The 24,692-nt window shown below is 43.0% G+C and overlaps 2 protein-coding genes across 6 annotated transcripts in view; one reads left to right on the top strand and one right to left on the bottom strand.

Moving 5' to 3' along the window:
• LOC308073866 (voltage-dependent L-type calcium channel subunit beta-4-like) overlaps positions 1-24,692 on the top strand; it is a gene marked incomplete at both ends in the record, with an annotated part of 54,498 nt that overhangs the window by 23,221 nt on the left and 6,585 nt on the right. For 3 of the 5 annotated variants that reach the window (XM_080413067.1, XM_080413065.1, XM_080413068.1), the window contains 6 exons: positions 14,990-15,109; positions 16,592-16,714; positions 18,010-18,137; positions 19,451-19,530; positions 19,772-19,791; positions 20,548-20,628. In XM_080413067.1, the coding sequence (XP_080269193.1) occupies positions 14,990-15,109; positions 16,592-16,714; positions 18,010-18,137; positions 19,451-19,530; positions 19,772-19,791; positions 20,548-20,628 (552 nt within the window). The remainder of the gene's footprint in view (positions 1-14,989; positions 15,110-16,591; positions 16,715-18,009; positions 18,138-19,450; positions 19,531-19,771; positions 19,792-20,547; positions 20,629-24,692) is intronic. The other 2 variants (XM_080413066.1, XM_080413069.1) reach the window with 1 other exon arrangement.
• On the bottom strand, positions 8,611-12,672 carry LOC308105779 (SUN domain-containing ossification factor-like; the record flags this gene model as incomplete). The annotated part of the gene is made up of 1 exon (XM_080456706.1): positions 8,611-12,672. One exon carries the CDS (start codon positions 12,670-12,672, stop codon positions 8,611-8,613), a length of 4,062 nt encoding a protein of 1,353 aa, XP_080312832.1.

Below are 24,692 nucleotides of genomic sequence, written 5' to 3'. Positions count from 1 at the left end.
AATGTGTAACGCAAGCTTCTTGGATCTGGAAGCATCAGGTTTTTAGGCTCCCCTAGGTTAGTGTCAAGTGTCCTTGAGCAAGACAATTAACCCCTAACTGCTCCCGATGAGCAGTTAGGGCTGAGGTGTGGGAATGTGTGGGTGAATGTAATGCACATTGTTGCTTTATGCACCATGTTAAATGCACCATTTACTATTTAACCCATTCAATCCGTGACCACATACTGTGTCATTAGATTTTTTTTGCTATAACCATTATTTTATACTTTGAGCTATTCAAAAATAGCAGATCTACAAGCTCATAGCGTGGCACCGAGTGCTGCGCTACGAGCTTGTAGAGCTGCTATTTTCTTTTGAAAAATCATGACAATTTCTGCAAATCTTTGAATATATATATTCTTTTTATGTGACATTATTTAACTCAAATCTTTGCTTCTGGGGATTCTGCAAATGTCTTCTAAATCCTAACAGTTTATTTTTTTTTTAAACTCATGTTGCTATAATATCAGTGGCACACAAAAATAGCAGATCTACAAGCTCATGTTTGCTCATAGCTCATAGCACCGAGTGCCACGCTATGAGCTTGTATATCTGCTATTTTTTAATAGCCAAAGACTAAAATGACACAGATGCGTTCCCGGATTGAATGGCTTAACCCACGATTAGAATTATGGTGTTTGCAAAGGAGTTAATTGCTGGGATAATCTAACAATATACAAAGCAATATGAGGCGTCACAGCTCTCTGCTTTGGTCAGTATATCACAGGGAAGACCATAAACCCCCTCCCCCACACACAGACACACACACATTCACAATGTAAACGTTAGATTTTTGTGCTGAGTTGCACATCATATTCATTGCGTTACATCATCATACCTCATTGCCGTCACATTTAACTTCTGTGACATTGTTTTCTACTATTTACTATTTTGAATTGAATTACATGTAACTTTGTTGTTACAACAACAACTTTGTATCAAAATGATAGCTGGGATTGACCATGCTGCATATAATACTGTGTATCACAGTCATACAACTACATATCTGGATTTTCAAAGGCCATATGCATGGAGAATCACACTGCGCAGTGTTCAGGTAGAATTTGTTCAAAGTCAAAAAAGGAAGGCCACCAGACAGACATGCAGAGACGTGTTTAAATCAAATGACAGATGAAGGCAGACAGACAGTCAGATAAAGAGCACTTGTAGATGACAGTACAACAGTGGGTTATCGGCAGCGCGGGGGCGATGAATAACAAAGGCCACTGATTGATGTCATTGGTTGTAACAGTAGTAGCGGCGGCCATTGAGGGCTCACATCAGCCTCGCCCCTTATGTAACACTACTCATGTGACCAGGCCCGGTCGGAGGGGTGAGGGGTGATGATTGGCTACTAATCCTGGAGGTGCCGGTGTGTGTGGTAGGCAGCCCGGAGGCCAATGTGAGCTCTGTGCACAGGCTTGGAAACGGAAGCAAGTATATGACAAGCATATCCTTGACTATTGGAGTGTTATTCCCTTGTCTGTTGGTTTACTGCAGTTACCGTACACAGTAAAATCCTCTGTCTGTCTGTCTGTCTGTCTGTCTGTCTGTCTGTCTGTCTGTCTGTCTGTCTGTCTGTCTGTCTGTCCGTTTTGGCCTATAACTCTTGAACTTGTCATACAATCAATCAAAACTCACCCAAATCGCTACACATCTCTGGAGTCATATGATAAATTTGTGTCATTCAGATTCTTTTGCAGAAAATACCAAAAGTCATGAACTTATCGTCCAATCGACCCCAAATCAAATGTTGCAGAAACATATATTTTTTTTTACCAAAGATTCAGGGTTAGCATCAAACAGGGTTTTGATATTCCATACTGTTTGCCTGTAATTAGCTTCCAGAATTATTAGGAGGGGCCTTTTTCTTTCAAAAGACACCATACATCAGAAACACAACATCCAATCAACCCTAAATTGGAATTGCACGTTGAGGGACTTTTAGACCATATCCCCGAAAGCGCTTTCACTTCTGGACATGACTAAGCAGACAGCCCATCTGTGAAAATACACTTTACATTTTTACTTCATTACATAATGTGGTGAATCGAGAAGGTTGCACTGACTGTAATCGGCCATCATGGGTGGTAGCCTTCTCCTGAGTCTCCCAGGGCCCGAGGGACAGGGGCCTCCTCCTGCGCTGTGCATGTGTCTTTGCCTCTGTTCTGGATCAATCAGTAATTGATAAGGCAAGAGGAGATCGAGACAATATTCTAGGTGGTGATGGATATGCTTTAATGTACATGATATCATGGGGAGAAGTACGTTAGACACACAGTCTGACACAGATCGTGGTACGGTAGTTCTGCCAATGAGCTCAGGGATCAGACCATACTCTAGCTGCTACAAGGACAAGCTGAACCACCGTCAGGCCGACGTGTACGTTGCCTGTAGTACCCTTGGCGCCCGTTGGCAGTATAAGGAAAAAAAAGTTTTCCTCTGGCCCTCTTTCTCCAAAAAAAGACCCACGTTGGTGGAAGTTAGGCCTGACCTCGACTAAGTCGACTAGTCGACTGGTTAGTCGCGGGGGGTCCGAGTCGACTGCGTGCAGTGGTGGGTTCTACCGTCAGATGCTGTGTACGTCGTACACCTTGAGATTTTTTTCCGTCGCCACCGTACACCTTCAAAAACTGTTCAAAACAGCGTATCTGAGACGCTGATACGCTCTGATACGCTAACTGACGGCGCTGACTGACTGGCGTTAACGTGCACTGTGCTGCTCAGGGCTCAGGCAGCAAAGCGAGAGAGAGTAAAAAAAAACGATTCTGGGCGAGCGTTCCGGTGGTAACCAGAACGCTCGCCCCAAAACACACTCGCCCCCATTCATTTCGCGGACAGAGGCCGCCGGATTAGACCCGGGGCGAGTGTGTTTAGGGACGAGTCTTCTGTGATTTCATTCACCAGCCAGTGTTGCCAGATTTTGCGAGAGAAATAAGCAACCAGTTCTATGAAAACAAGCCCAAAAGAAGCAACTTAGGCCACATGAGCACTTAAAACCTACGCTATTTTTTGAAGCAAGCCTAAGCAAGTACACTTTAGAAACAAGCCCCAAAAAAACGCAACCCACAACGACCAACATTTTACAAGAAAACTTTACAGAAAAACAAGCCCAAAGTCGCTTATAATACGCGGACATGGCAACACTGGCCCCAGCAGGTAAAGCCCCGGAAGAGTGAGACAGGCAGCGCCAACAACAAAAACAAACAAGGAACCGAGAGTGGTACGAGAGACAGAACGAGAGCAAGACAGACATTACAGAGCGAGAAACACACGCGCGTGGAAAATTTTCACATGCAATATTTTTGTGGGCCACACACTCGTGCGAAGCTCGCGTGCAAATTTTTTACATTTAATTAATTATAGACGCGCGCATGCCGTGCGTGTGGGAGGCAGGGAATAATCATAGTATACCTTAAAAAAAAAACTAGAACACACCACTGACTGCGTGTCTCTTACTCGAATCTAGTCGAAAAAAAAAAAAAAGTCCAAGTCTACACCTGCAACCACACGTAACTTCCACTTTATTCTTCTTATTCCTCGTCTTTGTATTGGTATTGTTTGTGTTGGAGCGCCTCAGTGCGGCTGCAGAGTTCATGTGCAACCTCTTCCAGAGAGAGATAGAGACACTAGAAATTCTGCTGGAGACACAAAACAAACTGTGTAGACTTGGCCCTTTGAAATAAAATGTATTTTGGCCCAAAAAAAAACTGCCAGTCGACTATTGGCAATTAGTCGCCAATTAGATTCGACTAAACAAATCCTTAGTCGGGGACAGGCCTAGTGGAAGTACTTGAGTAAATGTACTTAATTACTTAGACCAATACCCGACCCGTCGATCCACGGTCCGTGACAAAAATGAACCCAGCCATTCCCTAAACACACACACACAAATAATATAGCACAGTGCAGTAGGGGTCGAAACTCACGTTTTGTAGACAACCCTTGTTTTTGTCTAGTTTGTGGACTAGTTTGTGTCTTTTATTACGTTGTTTTGGCTAGATGCTACAATGCTAGCTTCATGTTAGCGCTGTTGCCAGGTTTTGTGAGAGAAATAAGCAATCAGGTCTATGAAAGCAAGCCCAAAAGAATCGACTAGGCCACATCACATGAAAATAGCAGATCTACAATATATATTTGAGAATCACTGGTTTAAATAATAATTGGCCCAAATAAGCAACTACACTTTAGAAACAAGCCCTAATAAAACCGCAACCACCAATGTTTGTTTACAAGCAACTTTACAGAAAAATAAGCCCAAAGTCGCTTATAATAAGCGGACATGGCAACACTTTTCCCAACACTTAATAGCTCGCAACTGCCATCTAGTGGATTAATAGGTGTACGACGCCTCAACGTCATAATTCCAACGGATTTAACGTGAGCGACCTTGCATGTGTCCATAAAGAACGCAAGACATCCCTCACCCCCTGACGCACGTTCAGACCCATCTACGGACTTTGAACGGCCCTTCAGACATTCTCCTGGGTAGTGTAGAAAGTGTGAGCGCATTAAAGGTTGGATCAAACCTTATCATCTTCAGTGTTTGAAGTATTCCTAGTACCTAGTTCTGATAGTAATCATTGCTATAGAGTGTTTTTTAAGTCGCAGGTCTCCCGGTCTCTCCAACTCATTAATAAACAGAAAATACATTTTCAGGTAGGTACGCATTTATCAGCTTCATTTTTATAGTGTTCCAGTTGCAATTTTGTCTGCCCATTTCTCATCACTTCCAATTTCACATGTTTAATCTGTATCCTGACTGAGTTCTCTATCCTGATTGAATAAAATTGTTATGCCAACCTGAAAATGCATTTTCTGTTTAATAAAGAGCGGGAGAGACATGGAGACTCCTGTTACTGAACAAATGCTCTATATCAATGAGTACTATCAAAATATAGAGCTATTTAACACTTATTTTAACCAAAGAAAATCACTTACCCTACATTTAATCTCCTCCTCAAAAGAGGCTTACATCACATTGACACGTTCACTTTGCTACCAGTGGACAGAACAAAAGAGCTGTAATCTTTTGCCTTTGTGGCCCCCGGAGTGAGACCTTACTTAAAGCCCCCACTGTGCTGCGCGGTACAGATGATGTGCGGTCGTCACAGCCAATGTCTTGCAACCAACTTCGTCAGGAGGCTTGAAATAGCGTCCCCCCCTGGCCCCCCTTGCAATCCACCCCCTCACAGCAGGCAGGCAGGCTGAATGTGATGCTGGGAAGCACTGAATCTGTAACAACTGCCTTGCAATGCTTCGGTGTGCATGCATGTGTTTGTGTGTGTGCGGGGGGGGGGGGGTGGGGGTATAGCACTAGTGCAGTCTTGACGAAAGTGACTTATATCTTGTAGTTGGTCTATTTCTCTCCATTTCGCTCGCCCCCCACCCTCCCGCCCAATGAATGGGAGGGCTTCTTTTTTTTTACCCCTTCTCACACCCAGCAGCCACTGACTCGTTAATAAGGAGGGTGAGGGAAGGGGGAGAGAGCTCTTCTGATAGTGATGGAATGGGACCGATTCCTCCTAGGGACGTATGGAAATACACACACACACACACACACACACACACACACACACACACACACACACACACACACACACACACACACACACACACACACACACACACACACACGTACACATGCACATAGACCCATGTTCACTGTAGTTGTGGTCAACATTACTACAACAGTGGATGCTTTAATGCTTCCAATTTAGTGACTTTTGTTTTAGAATGACTAAAACAAAATGGGTATTTTAGGTAAGAGTAGCAGTCAGAAGAACTGCAAACTCACTCCCAATTTTCCACCATAGTTTAAAGAACCACCTCTTCAGACTCCACCTCATCCCCAGTACCCCAAAATGTTGTTGTTACTTAGACACATTTTTCTTGAACACAAATGTTTAGAATGTTATTTAGATTGGATTTTTATGTCAAATTGTGTAACTTACTATTGAACTTACTTGAACTGTGTTATCATTTCTCTTGTGCTGTATAGCACTTTATAAAACCATATTTTCACTGCATTACCAGCAATAAAATGTACATAACATGCTAGCATAGGCAGTGGGAGAGTCGTTCTTACATGCCCTCCTTGGCGGTAAAGGTGCTCGTATGTGACTGTTTTCATTTGTAGCAGAAAAGTATTTAATACTCGTGCAAGAGGTGACTGTAAGCAGTAGCACACGAAACTAGGTTTTTGGGCTTGAGAAAATATCCCCCTACCATCTGCAGGCTGGCAGATATTGCATCTTAATTTAAATCAGTCGAAAGAACAGAGAAGCAAACAGTTTTCTGCTTAAGAAACAGATCAGCGAGAGACCATTTACAGGAGCAGAATAATATGTACTTATAATTATCCTCAGTCATTATCATGGGATGCAGAGGCTATCAGGTGGAATTGGCCTTGCTTCCTCATGTAGCCTAAAATCTTTCTTGAAATGTTAATTATCGCTCATGCTTTTTTAAACGTCAATTTCCTACACACGTAGTTGGACACTGTAGTCATTGAACCGTTTTTAATGGACCATATGGTCTCTCTCTTGCTAAAACCAAAGCTCCCTTGACCATAGTAAGCATGCTCTCTCGCTCACTATAAATCTATGGTCATATTATTACTTATCCATCAATTACTATTGCTTTAATCTGACACTTTAATCCTAGCATTACACAAAATTGGTTCAATTACTGAGAGTTACTGAGGTGTTATATAATGATGTATTTCAGATCTTTATTATGCACCGTATATCATCTAGGTAAAATAATCTTGGTTAGTTTGAAAGGTTTAAATATTTGTACATTGTAGTAGAAAATAGTTAAGTCCCTGGGCTGAAGCCATTGAGAATGCAATATAAAATGCATGATACTGACATGTGATAACTGTCAGTGTCCACTGATTTTTTGTTATTGTTTACAAGTAGATGCCATCTGGATATGGATATTAGTGAGCAGGCTCTAGGGTAGGCAGGGTCTAGACCGGATCATGCTGGTCAATTCGTAACAAAAACGAGGCCATTTAGAAAGCCTGGTGACGCGACGTTAGTTCCACTGGCTTCATTCTTTCTGAGCTCTTTCGGCTGGTCGGCCGACTTTGATCAGGCGGTCTTTGATCCCAGAAGAAGAGGCGGCGTTAAATATGCCAAGCAACGCAGTGCCCTATCTAAACACACACACACACACACACACACACACACACACACACACACACACACACACACACACACACACACACACACACACACACAGAATAAGTGAAAAAATACAGTATCAGTATAGTATTGTCATCTAAATGACTGTTAGGACATCAATGAATGCAGACAAAAACAGGCAAAAACAGTAGGCCTATGCAGGAAAAAACAGTATCAATATATTGTCATTCAGAGTCAGAGTCCCACCAGAAGGGAGTGGCTGGAACTCCACTGAAAATGGATGAGATGTATCCCTGCAGACTTTGTCTGCCTTCTCAGTCAGCATACTGTAATCAGGTACAAATGGTACAGGTCAGCCTGCTGCTCCCCTATGATTGTCAGTCCGAAGAAGAGCAGTGTGCTCGAAACATTGTTCACTCGGGTGGTGCCAAAATAAAGTCATTGAAGGGAGCTACAGTGCGCAAACTTTTATTATTCTTTGATCATTGTCTCCATTGAAGTTCAGCACCTGCCTTTTACCACTTAAACCCTATGGTCGTAGTGAAACAGACTTGATTTGCAACTGTTGTTGGACCGTTTTTTCTACACCTTACACCTTACACTCATTTGTTCTTGTGAGGGATTTTGGAATGTCCATACCAGCATACAATACAATAACAAAGGATACGATCAATAATAAAATATTTCTAAAATAGTGAGAATTTTGTTTGTCAATATAAAAAAAGTTTCCTAAGAAAGAGCTCCCACTTCCTAGATGAAGTGGGTGGTTGAGCGTTACATCTAAAATATCAAATCAGGTCTTGTGAGGCCTCACACCTGCTGACAAAGTCACTTAGAACTGGACCATGTTCTACTTCATCCTGCTCTAGTAAACTAACCACAGCAGTGTCATTATACAAAATTGTTGTTGGTTTGTTTTACATTATCTTTTATTGGAAGCTTGCATTAAACAAAGGATTAGAGCAAAGAAAAAACTCCACTTTAGATTTTAATGTGTTTATTTCCCTCTTTGTGTTAGCTGAGGTCTACTGCAATGAAATACTCTGCCTAAGAGAATGAACCAACTGCTCCTTAACAGGGACCAGTAGGTCTGGGACTGGGACTGGGAGCTTGCGTATAAGTGACTGAAAGGTGTTTACATTTGGAAACGCACCAGTGGTGTGTCAGACACTTTGTGTGTGTGCTTGTGTATTCAGACTGTAGAGCTACAGTACATTTTCTGACGTGTGAACTGAAAATCCCTGCCATGAAAGTTGCTCACCCAGCGCATACTCCCCGGAAGTACACCCTTCTTCCGGGTTTGGACATCAACTTGATGACAATAGAGCATGAGTATCACAGACTATATCCAATGAGGGTGCACATGCATCAAGCCTATTGGACAGCTATCATAGTACACTGATCTCCTTGTTTCCCTTCATCAGCTGCTGCAGGTTTGGCATGGAGCCGACGCCACCCCCTGCATGCATGGAGACCTGCAGGCATGGAGGAGAAATGCAGCTCCGCCTGCCGAGACTTCCGCCTCTTCAACGAGTGTTTCTCCTGATGAGACTTGGAGGGAGGCAGGGGGAGGGGCAGGGTGTGGCCATTGCAGAGACCCAAGGAGAAGATGGGGAAAGGAGGAGGCAGGCAGCTGGTATAGGACTCCTCGGAATGGGTGAACGAACAACAGCTGCTCATCTTCGACTGGAACTCCTTGGAGGAGCAGGAGGAGAGCGACGACACCTCCTCTGCAGAGGTGTGGAGAGGAACCCTCGGAGTGGGTGGACGAGCAACAGCTGCTGGTCTCCGACGGGAACTCCTTGGAGGAGGGAGAGAGTGATGACACCTCCTCTACAAAGGTGTTGGGAGGCAGAGGGGGAGGTGGGGAAGGCAGAGATAGAGGAGGGGGCTGTGAAGCACAGGGGTCGATGCAGCTGTTGACCTTGGGGCCCCCATTGGTGAGCAGAGTGGAGGGGTCCAACAGCTTCAGAGGCATAACCTTGACTGGTTCTACAATGTACAAGTCATCTGAACCTACTTCAAACAGACAGGTCAGCTTTAGACTAATATCATGATAAGTAAAGCATCTCTTGTGGCTGGGATAATGGTTGCTCTTGGGCAGGTTAGCGGGGTTCATGTGAGGGTTGGGAGAAGAGCTGCGACAACACTTCAGACACAGCAAAAGACCCAGAGACAGACACAGGACCAGGGACACCACCAGGTAGCTCTGCTGGTCCGATACCTCTCTCTGCAGCTGGCCCAATGTATCGGTGAGGTTGAGCATCAGCTTAGTCATGTTCTGCAGCTGACTTTGCAGAACATGAATGAAATCTGTCTGCTTCTGGTCCCGCTCCTCAGCAATACCGGACGTGTTTTGCAGTTTAATGATGGTCTTGTTAAAAGCTTTCTGCATCTCCTCCATCTGCTTACGGTACCTTTGGCTGAGTTCCTCCAAGAATCTGCTTGACAGACTCATGTTCATCTCCAGGTCTTTGATCCTGTTGTTCAGCCTCATGAACACGCTCTCTTTCTGACTTGAGTCATGCGCAGTTCCAGTGTTCAGCAGCCCTCCGCCATTCCCATTACCTGCCCCCCTGCCATTATATTCCACGGCACTCTGCAGCTCCGCATACAAGTCTGTAGAGATCTGGTGGATATTCCCATTGCCGTTTGTGCTAAGAAGCAGGTCATCCACCGAGTCTGCCCGTTGATGGGGCTCTCTGGCGTGGGTGAACAAGTCAACTTGCTCCCTGTGGTTCTGGGAAGCCTGGGGGCCGTGTATCTGTGATTCCGAGTTGTCCAAGCCTGACCTGAGCCCGTCCGTGTGAGAGTCTGGCTGTGGGATGGCTGTGGGCAGCTCAGTGGGAGGGGGGATCATGTCTGCAGGCCTGATGGCTGTGGGTATTTGCTGGACCGGCTGCTCTTTGATGGGACAGACCAGGAGGTCTGCAGAGGCCGTCTCAGAGGCCAGAGGCTGAAGGGGAGAGTTTGAACTGAGGGTCAGGGTGACACTGCTAGCCTTTTGCATCTCTGGAACTGGTATCACCTGGAGGGTTGGATGGGGGTCAGGGTTCAGGGCTGCGTCCTTAATGTGAGGTAGGGTGTTGTCCTCCTGGGTGGGCAGAGTCAGGGAGGCATATGAGAGGCTGTGAGTAGGGATGGTGGTGGTTCTACTGAGCTCAAGCAGAATGTCTGTGTTCGAGTCGGGGGTGTGATCGATGGGGTGCACGCTCATGGTGTGGGCCTCTGCAGGGGTGTTGACCTCGATCTGACCCATCTCTGGTTCTGGGACGCTCTCTGTGAGAGGAAGGGCTTCCTCCTGGGGGCACATGCTGGGGGCGGTGACAGGTGTTTGCATAGGTGCAGGGGTGTGCAGGTGAGCAGGAGGCATGCAGGTTTGAGCGTGCATGTTCCACTGTCTGAGGCTGGGTTGCCTCTCCTTGGACAGCCGGACAGAGCACCATTGATGCAGCAGCTCCGGTAGTGTGGCCATGCACGACAGAGACGACTTGCGCAACAGAGGACAGTACACCTGGCTCTCCCTACGTCTCCTCCTCGTCTCCCTTCTCATCTGCTCCTCTTCCCCCTCATTTTCTTCTATCAGGGTGACTGTGGACCGCCTGGGCTCCTCCCCTTCCTCGTCCTCCTCCACAAGAGTGATAATCTGTCTCTCCTCCGGTGAGTTAAATGAGGACACTCGGGAGACATCAGAGACCTCCTGGGACACAGACTGTCCAGCCTCTGTTGTCTCCAATGTTGTATCAGCACACAGTGCTGCAGTTGGTGTGGGTGTGAGAGGTACTGATGAGTTCCCCTCAAGCGTATTCTGTACCCCTGTTGTATAATTGGCTTCTATGTGCACTCCACCGTCCAGCTCTGGCTTTCGCCCCAGCACGTTGGTAGCAATGTTGTTGAGCATGTTTGAGATGGCATTGGTGGTGAAGTGAAGCAGGTTCTTAGCAGCCTTATCCTCAGGTGGTTGGTAACCAGGTGGGTAGTCATCGTTTTCATCCAAGTACTCCAGTCTCTCTGAGGGATACTGGGAGTCTGCTATCTCTTCGTACTCCTCCACCATACTGGTGCCAAAAACCCTGATGAGACTGAGGGGACAGTAATGCTCCGATCCAAAGTGGGAGAGAAGCTCAACCTTTATGTACTTGGTGAACATCTTCACATATTTGCTGTAAAGCTGTTCATCCAATGGGAAGTTCTGGACAGTGCGCTCATCACGTCCATGGAATGTACCCAGCTTCACCCAATTATTGGTTGGATACCTGTCACTGATGGACACCAGAAAGTCTTTAGGTGTGGATGAGAAGAGTTCAAAGTTAGCAAAGTCCAGCTGCTTTACTTGAATATTCTCACAGAGCTCTATGACAAACCAAATTTTGTTGCTGCACGGATTCAGCATGTAAAGATCCATGTCCTCCTTTAGAATAGCTGAGATGCTCTTGGCTTCATTGTTAGCAGAGAGTACCTTGGCTCCACACTTCACAGAGGCATAGTTATTCTTGAAGTTTTTCTGGACTTTCCTCACTGGGTGAGGGCTGCCATTGGTTGTGGTATGTAGAGACTGAATCTTTTCCTTCTCCACCTCCATGACTTGCTTCTTCCACTCGTCAAAGGTGGGGATGTCCTCTTTACTGGGCACTGAGGGGTCTGTTTCCTTCCCCACACTGGCATCCACTACCTGCTGATCTTGTTGTGTGTGGGAGGCCACGCCACCCTGGTCCAGATCATCTGACAGCCCATGGGCCTGATGCTGCTCCTGGTCCACAGTAACCAGAGAGATCTGGTCTTCCACTTCTGGACCAGAACTGGGGACCTGCCCTGACTGGGTCTCTATGTCTGTGTGGTCTGTCCTACCACTATGTGAGGGAGCTGTGTATTGATGCTTTGCTGGGTTTGAAGTTGAATGTGTGGTCGAGTCCGAGATGGGTTGCGTAGGAGGTGGAGCGTAGCTGGGGAGCTCTGCTGGAGGTGGAGCTGGACAGTCTGTGGAGCTCTGGACCTGGGCAGTAGTTGTGTCTGTGGCTGGGGTGGGGTTGGGTGTGGAAGAGGCTGGAGGCGCCTGGTCCTGGCCCTGGTCATGGCCGTGGTTGTGGAGGTCCAAGTCAGTTTGGAGGTCTGGCTGGGGCTTTGGCTCAGCAGCAGCCACAGGTACCTCTTCAGATTGGACTTCCTCCTCCACTATCTCAGCCTCTATTGGATTTGCAGTCTGTTCATTATTGCCTTGGTGTAATTTCTGTGCTGGCTGCTGTTCTAAGACAACTGGCCCCTGTTTCTCCTGTCCGAAATTATATGATATGTGTGACGGACATTCTTCCACCCCCTTGTGCTGTGTCAAGTCATGCTCCTGGTTTTGGTCACGTGGGCCGCAGTCCCTAGTAGACTGACCTGGACCAAAAAAGATCTGCTCTGAACAATACACATGTTGACAGGGGTACCAGCACAGGAGAGCTACAATTAGGGATATCACCAAAACACGGAACGTCTTCATTATCCTCACTGATACCAACAACCTTTCTCTTTAGGGTATAATTATAAAATCTAAAAATCCACTCCGTTGTAGCTAGATAAACTGAAAAGGACATTTTATTTATAAGTCATCTATGACATCAATGCTGTGATGTCAATACCGTGTCATGTCCGTATTTGGGCAGTTAAAATAAATATAATATGCATCAATTGCATTTTATGCCATAACCTGGTTGTTACAAGTTATCATTTTGATTATTGTGTACATGTAAACATCCTTGTTAACAAGGTCAAAGACACAACTCAAAATGGGAAACCGTTATCCTCTGATTCAGTTCTCTCACTGACTGTAGATCCATTATTTATGCTCTTCTGCAGATACAGTAAGTGTTGGAATTTGTGTATTGATCGTAGTTTCTGATGTTTACATTACGTTTCCTGTGATTACATTAATATATTCTTCATTTTATCTCAGCCAGACCAAAGGCAAGGGGGTGATTTTGTTTTCACCCTTGTCTATCTGTATGTCCAGGGACTAATCTCGCAAACCGTTGGACTGATCAGTTCCAAATGTCTTGTGTGCTGCCATGCCAGTAGGCCAAGGAAATACCTAATTTCTTATGGTGAGGCAGATCTGTCTACAAATGGGTGTCTGTATGACTGTGTCTCTCCAAGTCAAATTTTGCAAACCATTGGACCAATCAGCACCAAATGTATTGTGTACACTGCCAGTAGACCAAGGAAGTAAATTCCTCTGAGTATTGTATATACATGATATACATACGTATGTATATACGTATGTTTTACTTTTTAGAACTTTAATTTTAGATTCAGTTGAGGTCGGATTGGGCTGGAAATTTGCCCTAATATGGGGTACATACATATACATATATACTGACGTTATAGATAGCTGACATCATAAACTGGCCACATGAAATCCAAGATCCACATAGAAGACCCTGTCTTGTGTTTTCTTTTTTGCCTGACTGCCTAGTTGGACGGCCTATAATAGTATATTAACATTTCGGTAATGGTCATCAATGTAGGCAATGTTGGTTTTCGATAGTTGTAAACTTCCCCAAAGACTAATTTTGTTTGACATGCTCCATCATTCACTACAGTTGTGTTTACATCTGAAAGCAAGTCACATATTGCGCAATGCGTACCCTTACCAATTCCCATGAACACACTATGTCATTGTCAGTGACAACGGAGAGCGTTGTCATGTAAATCAGCAAGTAACACACAGACCCAGTAGTAGCCTGTCGTTTTTATTAATTTTGACACTTTGTGAAATTATAAACATGTGTCCGGGCTTCGGTTGGGTAGCCACTAGACTGACCTCCTCCCCATTTGAAACACACATGTGCAAGAGGGCGCGTGGCATGCAGTCATATCTCAGCGTTTGTTTTACCTACAGAGCCATCAGTTTATGACATGGTCTCAATGACTTTGCTTGCAGTGAGTTTTATTGTAAATGTATAGATGTCATTAAGGTTCATAGTTCATAGTTTTTAGAAACAGCAGTTAGTGGCAGTATTTACCACAGCCATTATGGTTTACTTGCTCCTTTTCTGGGCCCTTACTAGCTAGTGTACAACTAATTAGCCTGCACCACAGTACACATTTGCCCATGAGGTGCAGTGTGCAGGATGTTTTGTTAAATGCGCACATGTATGAAATTGGGTTTCGATTGACATGTTTACATGTATGTTAAGTAATGCTGAAGTAAATGGGGAGATAGGCAGGCAGCAGTCACACAGGAGCAACCTCGTCGGTGGTAGTCAAAACAGCACTGAGCACCTGGGAAGTGGGGCTGTGTGCACAACCAGGTGATCAAATGTTATAACATTACTGGAATCAATCAGATGTTGAGTTCTCATTACTGTTGCAAAGGTTGTGAGATGATAATAGTATCATAGTGCCTGTAGTGTGAGGGCAGCTTGATGTATAAATACACCCCCTGGACATGACGCTAGTATGTCGCTTTGCTTTTTTTTTTGCTCAAGGGTACCGGCCAGGGTTCGAACCCCGACCTCCTAACCTCAGGGACTGTCTCCAAATGCTAGCCTTCTATGCATGCGTTGGTATTTGATGACCAGGGAATCGGTCCGCCTTTTCAGCCCTAAACCTAACCCTAGCACATCAGACCTTCCTCCAAGCCTGAAGTATTAGTAATGCCCTAGAATGTCAGCAGCATTGTAATCTCTAAAGGTGAATTATTTTGTTGTTGTTGTATTTGGAAAACCTGCTGTGTCTGCACGGTCTGGCTGAACTAGGCATGCCAAGTCTTGTTTATTTAATTTTCCTTTGTCTTGTTTTGTCCTGTTCTTCTCTAGGGTTCAGCTGATTCCTACACAAGCCGACCATCCGACTCGGATGTGTCCCTTGAGGAGGAGAAAGAGGGGGGCGAACAGGAGAGGGAACAGCAGGCCACCGTCCAGTTGGAGAGGGCCAAGGTATGTCAGGCCTCAACCTTAACACTTAGGGCGGATTCAGACTGGGTCCGATTGATTAAAACCGTTCCCGAGTACGATTGGCCTCTCGCAGCTGGCCAGTATTCACATTGGCCAAGATTCTTCCGCAGTCGAGACCATTTCATTTAACAGTAATGGTAAATATGTGCCTCATGGGGGCGCTGTGGACTATGGGGCTTTGGGAGAGAGAATGTAATTCACAGAAGAAAAGTCACTTGTCAGAGTCTAGAGTGAATAATAAAGTTTGACTGTGTTCCTGACGTTGTCTTGAGTTATAATAACAACAGATCAACAATACACAACCAAAGCAGTGTGTGCACTGGTCTTTGAAACCTCGAAATGTAACGTCGTCTCTGTTAATATGATATTGGCGTCACGGACGCATCCTTGGTATTTTAGCAGTGACGTCACGGACTAATCCTTAGTATATTTATCCTTACTAGACCATACCCGGTGAAGGGCGCAGGCGAAAGTAGTTGCAAACTTGGGGTTATTGCACGTCCTGTCGCGCGAAACCTAACTGCAGGATGCAAACCGAAAGCGAAACCTAACTGCCAGACCACAGACCACGACCCACGACCCAAGACTCGGATTATAGGAAGATATACGCGTTCGCTACACATGTGTTTTTTGTTTATTATTTTTCACGGCTCGCGCTACTCAAACACTAGCGGGATTATTATTTCTTGTCAACATTCAAGTAGAACTATGAGAAGGTATAACCCAGCTAAAATAATGTGTCATTATAAAAATATATAAATGATATATGATTAGCAGTCCACTTCGTCCTGTTGGTACGGATGGCTTCACATTGCATCGTTCCGTACCCGAATACGCATGATCCGGATCCGAGACTACCTCCGGAGGCGGTCTCGGGTACGGTACGGTGATCCGTTTCGGGGAACGATACGCAACGTTCACACTATCACAACATCAGCCAAGTGGTCCAGGGTGCGCACCCGGGACCATAGTGTGAATCCGCCCTTAATTCGCACTTCTTCATTGAAAGTATCACTCACCGAAAACAACTGATCTTCCAACACAATAAATACAAATGAACAATGAACAAGAAAATAAGTAAATATAAGATGAACTGAACATTTTATTTAACCACTTAAGCCTTATTCAAAGGATTTATATTTAGATTTACGTTATAATTTTTTTTAAATTCAAAAATCAGATCTACAAGTTGTGAGCTTGAAGATCTGCTATTTTTCAGTTGCATAATTGCTGCTAATTATGCCATAAAAAAAGTATCTATTACTGACTCTAGTCAAAGGACCACATTTCAACCTCGTGGACGATTTACAAGATTTATAATAACTACACCACATATCGTGAGCTTGTGCAGCTTGTGCATCTTTACAGTGGTTTCAACGCATCATGCATTTTGAATTCAATGAAGCAAAACTTGCATGTCGTCTTGTATTTAAAACACATTGAACATGCTGCATCATCTCACAGGCGAAATCGGTGGCCTTTGCTGTGAGGACCAATGTCAGCTACTGTGGGGCTCTGGATGAAGACGTCCCTGTAGCAGGCACTGCCATATCCTTTGATGCCAAGGACTTCCTGCACATAAAAGAGGTGATATACAATCCGGCACTACTACAACCTAAATCACATTATCGCACGTTCAGTGTTTCACCACTTAAGCACTTAATTGCTTGACAGCAACATTTTAGTGATAGGAAAAGTAATTTAAAGCTTAAATTACGGTGCCTGCCATCCGGTGTCAACGTTTGTATCTGGCCCCACAATACTGTGATAGGTTATTTATGTATGTTGTTTAGTTGTCTATCTACCTACAACAGCTAGTTTAAAACTTTTATATTCACTACCTCCATATAGCAATTAGTTTCTGTCCATTTCTAGTGTGTGTGACTGGCTAGTCCGTGCCCAGCAGCCAACAAGAGCTGGCTGTGCTGACTATCGAGCTCGGTGCCTGGTCAGAATAGCTGTGTATTATTTGCTCACACCCCTGTAGTTCCAGGGCTGCAAAATGGCAACAGCAATTTTCATCATCTTAATAAATAATCATGAATAAATAGTTTTTTTTTTATTTCAGTTTCACTTATTTATCATGTATCCTGTATGAATTATCTCTCATTTTATATATATATATATATATATATATATATATATATATATATATATATATATATATATATATATATATGTATATATGTATATATGTATATGTATATATATATATATATATATATATATATATGTATATATATATATATATATATATGTATATACTCCTATAATTCTACAAAGCTCTGTAGTGCGTGCGTGGTGAGGCCAAAATCTGCCCGGTTCTCCTCAGTGGCTGGAGCAATTGATCTGAAATTGCACACAGCCATTGACCATTACCATGTGCATGGAACTGCGAAGCCCGTTTTTCGATTTCACCAAATCTCAGCTGTTTAGTAGCGTTTTTGTGTAAAAGAATGTCGCCATGGTTACGGGCCTTTATTGATTGTACACTGTTGAGATAGACAGGAAATACTTTCTGTTTACTAAAGAGCTGGTGAGACAGGAAGACACTTGTTACTGAATAAATACTCTATAGCAATGATTACTATCATAATATAGAGCTATGTAACACTTATTTTAACAAAAGAATATCCCTTACAATACACCCCCTTTAAACACATGAACTCTTGCGTCCTTATTCGAGCATGTGATAATAATATATGATATATTATGTAGATCGGCTATTTTCGACAAAGGGAAAAAATGAGTGGGACAACGGATAGACCCCTGGGGGACCCAGATCAACAAAATATAAAGTGGTTAAGTGGTTAAACCTTCACAGATTAGCCCCTTCTCACATTGTGAGTTTCCTCTCTGTCTTTTCTCTTACGGATGTCCAGAAGTACAACAATGACTGGTGGATTGGCCGTCTGGTGAAGGAGGGCTGTGACATTGGCTTCATCCCCAGCCCTCTGAAGCTAGAAAACATTCGCCTACAGCAGGAACAGAAGAGGAGTCGTTTCCATAGGTAAGATGGAGAGTCAGCAGTGAGTGAAGGCAACATTCAATTGGAAAAGGACCTTGGAAGGAAGTTCATTAACCACATGAACCCTTACATCCCTATTCTGGGCAGAATGTTCGACAAAAATAGCAGATCAACAAGCACACAACACATCATGTTTTGACAAAGAGATTTGGTTGAACCCTGTTCAACTAAGTAGACAGGGTTTAAGTGGAAGTGCTGAGGAAAGATGTGAGACCGGGGTATGGATGGGTTGAGTTTTGAATGATATTGGATAAATGGAGGTCATGAGTGAAGTGTGTCTTTGTGTGTGTTTGGGGGGGGTAATGATAGAACTAAAAAGCTTGATTTATAGCCTACTGGTCATACTGAGCGACATGACTCAAGCCACACTGCGTGAATGAAAAGGGTAGGGTCAGAACTGGTTAAAGGCAAGATTTAGTTACCATTTAGTTGACATTACGGAGCAGGAATTAAAGTGAACAAAAACATATGATGATTGATTGACGCTTCACTGCATCATTGTTGCACTGAAAAAAGTTGGAATCAGCTAAACTTTTTTTGTGTCACGCCCATTACTCAGCGAGTGCTGGAGGTCGGTTTATGACGCTGGCTTCATTGAAAATGTATGTCTTGTAGCCTGTTGCTTTGTCGCCACTAGTGTGAACGCAGCATCTGTGTGCCTGTTTGTGGCCACAGCAGAATTTTCCATCAAGCAGGGTGTCGAGTTTCAGACACTAAAGTGATTAGAGAATGCCATGCGTCATCATTTTTCTTCATTGACAATGGTGACAGAAGCAAGGTGGTCTTTCCCACCATTGATTTGCTGATTTTAGTCAGCAAATCGGTCGTAATTAGGACATTTCATTGTAAAGCACTTTTTTTTTATTCCAGACATTTTTGCGATACAATTTAATTTGATTAGCTATATTTCACATGGAGTTGTATATGGTGCATACTGTACATCATACAGTTACCGACAAAATGTGAAATTGACAAAATAATAGCCCTTAAAGTCCTTCCGTTTAACATCGATTTTAGCAGTCTGTTGTTTGAAATGTATGAGAAATGTTTATTGTGCAAAATATACCAGTGAAAGATTTTAAGAAAGAGTTTACATTTTAATTTAAACATTTTAAATTAAATAAAACATTTTCATCTAAAATTACATATCCAAAATATGGATGCCAGGTTGAAAGTGGTAAAAAAAAACATACAAATATCATGGGCTTAGAGTGACCCGTTCGCACAGTTTGATTGATGGTGTCTGCCTGCTATTCACATTAACACGGTTCTCTATACATGGTTTTGTATGTTAGCAGTAAGTCCAGTGGGAATTCCTCCTCCAGTCTTGGAGACGTGGTCGGCACCGGCTTCAAACCAAACCCCAACAGTACGGGTAAGTCCCACACACTGAGTAGCGCATATACAGTAGGTCAGTGGAGGAAGACACGCCTTCACCAGACTCAATAGTGTCAATCCTTTACCTTGATATCTGCACAGTATTAGCACTATATAACCAAACTAGTAACTGTTCAATAACTGTGACACTAAAGTCCTGTAATGTCCACACATTGTGGCTTGACTTGGACCGATGATGTAATATAAAATGATCACCATGTTTTTCTTTTGCTCTACAGGGAAGCAGAAACAGAAAGTGGTGAGTGTAACTCAATACTGCTCCTTTTCAAAACAATTTAGAGAAAAAAAAAGAAACGAAAAAAAGTAATTGAAAAATGAAGGTCACCTCATGCATTATAAGGACAATATCAGTCACCAGAACCAGGGACCTGTGTTTTCAATGAGTCTAGCATGGTTAACATGGAGTCTAAAGTTGAATGGGCTTATAGGACGGGCGTGTCTGAACAAATGAATATCAAATATCTAAATATTGAATCAAGCAACTGTCCAGTGTGCACACAAAAGCCTGACTAGATGTTTGACCCATGCGTTTAAGTGAAACACCCCTTTAAAGATTTACATCATATCAATGGGTTGGCATATCTATGCAAATGATTTCCAGACATTGATAATAAAAATAAATTTAAAAAGTCCAATGTAGGCAACATTGTGAATGTCCTCGTGGATCTCATTTGATCAGAAGGTGGTGGTCACATGGCAAAAGACTTGGTTTCTTCGATATGATACACACTAAATAGCTGTATGAAACGTCATACATAACAACGTATTGCCATGTGTATTCATCTTATCTGTGTGTGTGTGTGTGTGTGTGTGTGTGTGTGTGTGTGTGTGTGTGTGTGTGTGTGTGTGTGTGTGTGTGTGTGTGTGTGTGTGTGTGTGTGTGTGTGTGTGTGTGTGTGTGTGTGTGTGTGTGTGTGTGTGTGTGTGTGTGTGTGTGTGTGTGTGTGTGTGCGTGCGCGCGCTTGCGTGCGTGCGTGCGCATTCGCCATCTCAGGCAGAACACATCCCTCCATATGACGTGGTGCCCTCCATGAGGCCAGTGGTCCTGGTGGGACCCTCCTTGAAGGGGTATGAGGTAGGACTAGAGCCAGACCAATATATCGGTCATTATTTGACTTCGGTATTGGCAGTTATGCAGCCGATGTGCCTCGATGTTTAACCACTTTCAACTTGGAGTCCTTATTTTTGGCATAGGTTTGAATTTAAAGGTTTTCAAAAATGTTTAAAAATGGCAGATCTACAAGCTCACGTGATGTGTTGTGAGCTTGTAAATCGGCTATTTTCGAAAATGTACGTATGCAGGCACTCTTCATCATTGAGAATGTGGGTTCACCACCCCTCAATGTATTTTAGGGCAATATCAAATATCACAATTGAATACCTCGATAGCAATGTTGTGGCGATAATATTGTATTGTGATGATAATATAGTATTTTTGGTTTGTTTGTTTGTTTTTGAAAGTATAAGATAGGTCTTTGGTGATTAAAATCAGTAAAAGATAACAATTAAGCCATATCACAATATTATGATATGCAAAATCCCAGACGATATCTAGTCATATCACAATATCAATATAATATCAATACATTGCCAAGCCCTTCCAGAGAAAATAAGTAAAGGTTGAATTTAATTTAATTTAATTGAACACAAAAGTGGGCGTATGCCCTGTATTGGATCACATACAGACAATCCAGACTATCTCTTTCATTCTCCCTTTCTCTATTTCCCACCTTTTAACCACTTGAAGTCTCTATATACTTTTTACCAGGTGCTCGAAGAGCGCCTGAGTCTATGAACAGTCAGACCTAATCGTCATCCTAAAAATGTTCGAAATTTGCATCATGTTCGACATGTTTTCAATCATTGGCTATCCTGGCTGTCCTTCACTCCTTTAAAGCCAATGTGGACACTTCCCCGTTTTGCCTGTCCTTTAAGCCAATGGGGAGACGGCCCGTCCTCCGCAGTAACCGCCCTCCGCTCCCATCCTTCAACACTGCAACTGTTGCAGACAGTGCAACTGGGCCTCAGGCAACAGAGTTAGCGTGCTAGCGTGCTTCATTAGACCTAGTTTGGCTATTAAGTTATTATTTGGCCATGTTCACCCTGACTTTAATCTTCGCTATTGTTGGGAAGACCCGTGTGGTGTCTAAAAATGTTGTCACCACTTATATAAAAAACATAATTAGCGTTTAGGGACCAGTCGAAATTTACATAAGGGGGGGCATGGAGGAAAATAGGGGAGGGTCATGCCTTTCTAATTTTGGTCCAAGGGAGGGTCAGCTAATTTTACTTTGAATCCAAGGGAGGGTCATGCAATTTTGAATTGATAAAATAGTCCGTTTTTTATATACCTTTTTAGTACAGCAGAACAGTGGTCAATGACCCCTCTCCATTTCAAAGGATACAAAGAATTCAAATCAAGTAACACCTTGTCTATTTAGAATCAATGACGGTCGTTAACAAGCCATCAACGCACAGCGAGTGTGAACGACCCAGTCAAATCTATTCAGCGTCTTAACGATGGTGGTTGAACAATTAAGCAAAACTTCAACAGGCGTTATTGGAGAGATGCATTATAAATAGGCCTACTATAACTGGATATTCATAATCATTTGAAGTAATTCTGTGCATGTGATTAATGTGGATCTATATGGACAGTTGTGTATAGATGCCTAGCTCCACAAGTAAAACCAGAAGCATCAGGCCATAATTGATAGCCTAATTTGTTTTATGTAGGCAACAGTGTTGTAGTCACTGTAGTTGATAATTAAAAGGGCAGAGTGACAAAAGTTTTAAACTACTGGTTACCAAATATTCAACTTTCTTCAATCTGACCAGGATTCAATGGGTTTCCCACATGTAAGATGAGAACACTATCCATTCTGCTACCACTACTACAGATACACTGTGCATTTAGCAAGACTGACTACACTACAGCAATGTTCTAATCAATGTGGAAAGCAAAACATTGGACATATCAGTTTTAAATGTCATGTTGTATTTGATGGGGAGGGTTAGGGGTGTCAAGAATTTCACAATACGATACATGATGTTGATATGATATATTATGAATGTTCTTTTCTCATGTATCATCAACATTGGCCATCATCTTATAAATAACGTTATAAAGCAAGTTAGAAACAATTACAAAGTGCTTTGTACACACAAATAAATACATTTGTGCAAGCTTAATGGAGAAGTGAAGTTCTCACTAACTATAAACCCATTGTTTCAGAGGACAGATAGACACACACTAATATAACAAATATAATATAATATAAGACTGCATAACTATAAATTCCACAAACCTCATATTTTTGTCATCTGGACTTTACCAACCAAGTGCAGCCTAGTTATTTCCAACAGCAAAAAAATATATAATACCAGATACAGTATAATACAATCTTAGATTAGATGTAGGCCTATTTGAGAGTGCAGATGCATGTCACATTAACGAGCGTCAACGAGCATCAGCTGACACACAACACCTCCCCTCTGCAGTGCTTTAAACTGAAAGTGACTGACTGGAGTCTGTTTCATTTCTCTCCAAAATACCTTGAATATGATGGAGGACATGATTAATAATTACTATGATTATGATAAGCTTTACATTTCATATCATACAGTAAAAACTCCTAACTTTCACCGGCAAAAAAAAAGAAAGTGTTTTTTTTTGTATTAAAAAAACAATTACAAAAATATTACGATACAGTATGACATCATGACAATACCTATCATCACATTTTAATACCACGATAGGCTATATCGTGACACAATATATCGTGACACTTCTAGGCGGGGAGGGTTACTCTTTTTTTGTAATCACTTGGGGAGGGTCATTGATTTTTTTTTTTTGTCAAAGGGAGGGTCATGGCATTTTAGATCAGGGCACATACATTTCCTCCATGCCCCCCCTTATGTAAATTTCGACTGGTCCCTTAGCGTCGCATGTTCAATGTTGCCAGGTTTGGCGAGAAAAACAAGCAATCCGAAAAACAAGCAATCAGGTCTATGAAAACAAACACACACACACACACACACACACACACACACACACACACACACACACACACACACACACACACACACACACACACACACACACACACACACACAGCACCTGGTATAATATGGTTTCTTTCTTGTTTGTTGTCTCCCAGAGTTCTATTTTTGGGTCCCTCATTTTCTCCCTTTTTACACCAAATCTCTTTGCTGAAAATAGCCGATACAAGCTCACAGCACATCACACAAGCTTGTAGAGCTGCTATTTTTACTGAATGTTCGTCTAATATGCCATGCCCAGAATAGGGATGCTAGGGTTCATGTGGTTAAGTTCAAAACTCTAATCAATAACCACTGGAACCATTGGAATAATGGTTGAGGAGGCCAAGGGGGGTGGAGTGGGGATGGATTCATTCGTCATAGTATCACAGTCTTCACCTCTCATGCTGGTGTTGCCGTGGCAACACCTTCCGGGGAAACCACGTCAGTCTGAAAAAGTAGAGCACGGTTTGAAATGAGAAACAGAAGAATATTATAGTGCACTAGTAGGTCTGTGAATGAGAAGAAATGTTTGATTGTGTACCACAATCTAAACGGACGCCCAGGAGAACTGAGATTTATCTGTATTTGTTTGCTACAAATCTGATTTGACAGCCTTCGTTGTTTATTATCCGCTTTGGTTGCCATACAGTGATGAATCGTCATCTGAAAAGCTGCTTGGTTGCAGGCCTTGAAATAAAACCTATGAATGATAATTGCACATCATTCAGTGCCTTGGCTTGTGTAACAGAGAATTACCAAGAAATGTGAACATTAAGTCGAGGTTGTGTGAAGGGTGATACATCTGCGAAAGGCAGCACATTTTCTTTTCACAAGGGTAAAGTACCTGCCCACTGGAGTGTGGAGTTGACAATGGTTGCCATATTGCAAGTGGAGTTTACTTTCTTGTTGCCTGAATGGGCAAGTGTGTTTTTGCAGGGTTTTGTTTCTTTCCTTCAATCGAACGTCCTTGTTTTCTGTTCAGAGTGCACTCTCTCTCTCCGTCTCTGACAAGCAAAACATGCACCAGCTGACATACAGCAACGTGAGCGAGCGCACGAGCGAGAAAAAAGTGATTAAAAGACATTCAATCTATCT

The sequence above is a fragment of the Gymnoscopelus braueri genome, assembly GCF_963280865.1.
Source record: "Gymnoscopelus braueri genome assembly, chromosome: 18".
In the NCBI taxonomy this organism is placed as follows: domain Eukaryota; kingdom Metazoa; phylum Chordata; class Actinopteri; order Myctophiformes; family Myctophidae; genus Gymnoscopelus; species Gymnoscopelus braueri.
The sequence above is the reverse complement of the archived record's forward strand: the minus strand, read 5'-3'. Positions and strand labels throughout refer to the sequence as shown.